At 30.7% G+C, this 3,611-nt stretch overlaps 1 protein-coding gene across 1 annotated transcript in view; it reads right to left on the bottom strand.

The window, feature by feature from the left end:
• Positions 1-750: 750 nt before the first annotated feature.
• The window catches only part of LOC108686244 (transitional endoplasmic reticulum ATPase TER94), a 6,555-nt gene continuing 3,694 nt past the window's right edge, over positions 751-3,611 (bottom strand). Inside the window, exons 9-13 of the mRNA XM_018191444.1 lie at positions 3,389-3,601; positions 2,999-3,307; positions 2,723-2,884; positions 2,187-2,341; positions 751-2,015 (exon numbers count right to left, since the gene is read on the bottom strand). Coding sequence (XP_018046933.1) covers positions 1,925-2,015; positions 2,187-2,341; positions 2,723-2,884; positions 2,999-3,307; positions 3,389-3,601 — 930 coding nt within the window. The 3' untranslated portion in view covers positions 751-1,924. The remainder of the gene's footprint in view (positions 2,016-2,186; positions 2,342-2,722; positions 2,885-2,998; positions 3,308-3,388; positions 3,602-3,611) is intronic.

Genomic DNA, 3,611 nt, shown 5'->3' with positions numbered 1-3,611 from the left:
TGTGTGTGTATATATATATATATATATAAAATAGAAAGTTTCTTTCATGTGAACTGAAGCATTCAGCGCGATCGCGAGTATGATGTCAGTATCGTAGATCCGTAAATGTCGTTATGGCGGTTTTTATACTAACGAATTTTATTTGGTAAATAGTTTTACTTTTATAAAGATAAATAAAAGTGTTAAAATAATCAATGTACATATGAACGTGCTAAGGCTTAAGCTTTGAACGTCATTACGTATAAAGTTTCTTATTAACACGTGATTGTGCTGGTCTGCAAATGAAAGAAAAAAAAAAGAAAAAAAAGACATTGTGAGTCTTCTTATCTACGATTGGTTCAATATCCTATTTTTATTTGTATTTAATAAAATTGCTGACGATTTTTTATAAATCAATGTTTTTTTCATTGAAAATTTGCGTTATCACAACTTTGTTCGTATGAAAACTTGTGCTAATATTGAGTGTTTTATTAGCAAGAAACACAGTGTAACACAATAAATCATTACATTCTTTTTGTTCAACATTAAACAAAGATGAAATGGTAACTGTGTGTTACACTGCTTGTTCCTGGAAAAGTCAGTTATATTTCATATAAATATTGCGCAATACTAGTAGTATAATCATTACAAATTTTCGAATGAAAAATAAACATTTTCATGATTTTATTAAATGTATTTTTAGCATTTGGATTAATATCCTATTATATGTGAAACCCATTATTTTCAAAATAAAATATTTAAAAATGTAGATTACAAACGTAAAAACTTTTTATTAGAATATGCATTCAACTGTTTTATAAGTTTGTTTTATAATTCTATCTATTTTTTTAGATTGAAATTAAAATATTATCTTTATTACTAAAGTAAAAATTATGTATCGAATATTAATCGTTACTTAGAAAGAATAATTATTTCTGATACAATAATATATTAATCCTTTAATTTTTTGTGCTAAATTAATGCTTTAATTTTTAAATTTTAATTCTATTCTTAAAGTTTATACCAAATACTATATCAGAGTGGTACAATCAATTATGGCATAATAGTATCAACAACTTGCTATTACTTTATAAAAAAAATCGGACAAATCTCTTTTTACTCGTATTATATTATTCGGCTCCTTCAGAAATTTCAACGTTTATAAAACTGTGTTATAATGCAAATAATCATTACGATTCGAATGACGAGATTGAAAAAGGCTCTTTATCGTCATATATGGATTAATTTACTATCAAGGGATATTTGTAAAATCGTCAACGTACATCATTAGTTGACAATCTCATCTCGACATGGCATAAATTTTTTAAATATTACTGCAATGTGTGAGTGTGACAACAGAATGTAATCTCATCGAGTACAGTGATAATGCAGCAAAAGGGTCCATTCTGAATTCAAACTCGACAAAATACATAATCGTTAACGCATGTAAAATTATGTAGCAAAATTGCAATGGGTAATATGTATATCCCTATAATACGTGTATACACGGTATAAAGTGTCATTTCGTCACTTTGTAGTAATCTTCCTATTATGTAATTGTTAATCAACGATGATTATATTTCTATTACATCCATGTTGCCACGTTCGTGGAAAAGAAAGGAAAGATAATTTCATATAACGATATCGCTAAAAGATGAAGTTCCATTAATAAAAATGTAAATAATCATATGGACAAAGTTTTCAATCGATATTTTATATCCGAATATTTCTTAGCTACACGGATTAGGGTCTATGCCTTTTTTTTTCTACAAACACAAAGCTGTATGTACCTCATATAAAATTTCCATTTATCTCTTCCATTTATTTACGCTCTTTATATTTCAATTATATCACTTAAAAACGATTCCTGTGCTATATATTATGTGGTAACAGACAGGCCCTTTTGTCGTATGCTCACTGTAATGACATACAAGGAAACGAAAACTTAGCTATAGAGATCGTCATCTCCATCATCTTGAAAGGTTTGATCGCCTTGTGTATTATCTTGAGCACCGCCTGTTCCACTTTGTGGAAATCTGCAAATAATTTTTTAAGATGAAAAAAATATTTTTTATTATGTACAAATCTGTCTAGTAAAAATATGTATCATATTTTTAGCATTTAAAAGAACAATGACCATAAGGATTTAACTTGATTCGTTTGTTGTTTTGTTTTATATATTAGAATTTGAAAAAGAAAATTTGTACCTGAAATTAGTCCCAAATCCTCGAGATTGCTGAAGCGTTTGCGCAAACATTTCGTACTTGCGAATGTCGTTGTCGGACACTGAACGACGCGCAAACCTCATTGCTTCCTCGAAGTGAGCTCGCGTTATTTCTGGTACAGGATCATCCTCATCCATCTAGAAAAAACGAATAGTAAAACTTAGGAGTGATATACATATATATTAATAGCAATTTTGTGTTCGAATTATTGAATTTCTATATAAATGTATATATCGTTTACTATATATTGCTAAAAAAAATGCATGAAATGATTATTATATGCGATTATAAAAATTTTTTTCTCTTGCGATCGGAAAATGAAATATTGTACTATTTATCATAGTACGTCATAAAAAAATAAAAAAAATGTATAAAACTTTTTCTGCCGATGATTCGAAGATGACTCGAATAAAGTCTAATGCTGATTCAGATGTGAGTCATACAAAATGACACAGCAGAAATGAGTCTACAAAATAATACAAAAACACTGTAAAGTGCATTTTATAAAGATATCTTACATCCATAGACGCGGATGGATTATTTGCTCGTTCTTTTTCCCTTCGAATTTCAGTCTCGATGCACTGTCTAATGGCAAGTTTGCATGCCCGCTGGCAAATTTCTGTCAAATCAGCACCGGAAAAGCCGTGCGTAACTTTGGCGATGTAGCTTAGATCCACATCCTAACAAAAGAAAAAAATTTTTTTTTAATAATTAAAAACGCACACAAGAAAATAAACAATACATCGCTATTATTAATTATCTGTATTTTTTAAGTAAATTTACAGAATTATTACCTTAGCTACAGGCGATTTCCGAAGATTGGCGCGGAATATCGCTTCTCGAGACTTCTCATCAGGTAATGGTATATAAATTAATTGATCTAATCTACCGGGTCGTAGAATTGCCGGATCGATGATATCGGGTCGATTTGTTGCTCCTATGATGAATACATTCTTTTTCGCACCCATACCATCCATTTCCGTTAATATTTGATTTATCACACGATCCGCAGCACCGCCAGCATCGCCGACGGTGCCTCCTCGAGACTTTGCAATAGAATCAAGTTCATCGAAGAACAGTACACAAGGTGCTGCTGATCTTGCCTGAAAATAATTTGTTATTAAACGATATATATAAATATGAATAATCTCGAGTTCTCTATTAAAGAATGCGAGATGGTTTACCTTATCGAAGACATCTCTGACATTAGCTTCCGATTCTCCAAACCACATAGTTAATAATTCAGGACCCTTGACAGAAATGAAATTTGCTTGACACTCATTGGCAATCGCTTTGGCCAATAGTGTTTTACCACAACCAGGAGGACCGTAAAATAATACGCCTCTTGACGGTTGCATACCGAATTTCAAGAATTTATCAGGGTGTTCCACTGGATACTGCGCGACA

This window comes from Atta colombica, unplaced genomic scaffold, assembly GCF_001594045.1.
Source record: "Atta colombica isolate Treedump-2 unplaced genomic scaffold, Acol1.0 scaffold166, whole genome shotgun sequence".
NCBI lineage: Eukaryota > Metazoa > Arthropoda > Insecta > Hymenoptera > Formicidae > Atta > Atta colombica.
Note: the sequence above shows the minus strand (reverse complement) of the source record. Positions and strands in the feature narration are given on the sequence as shown.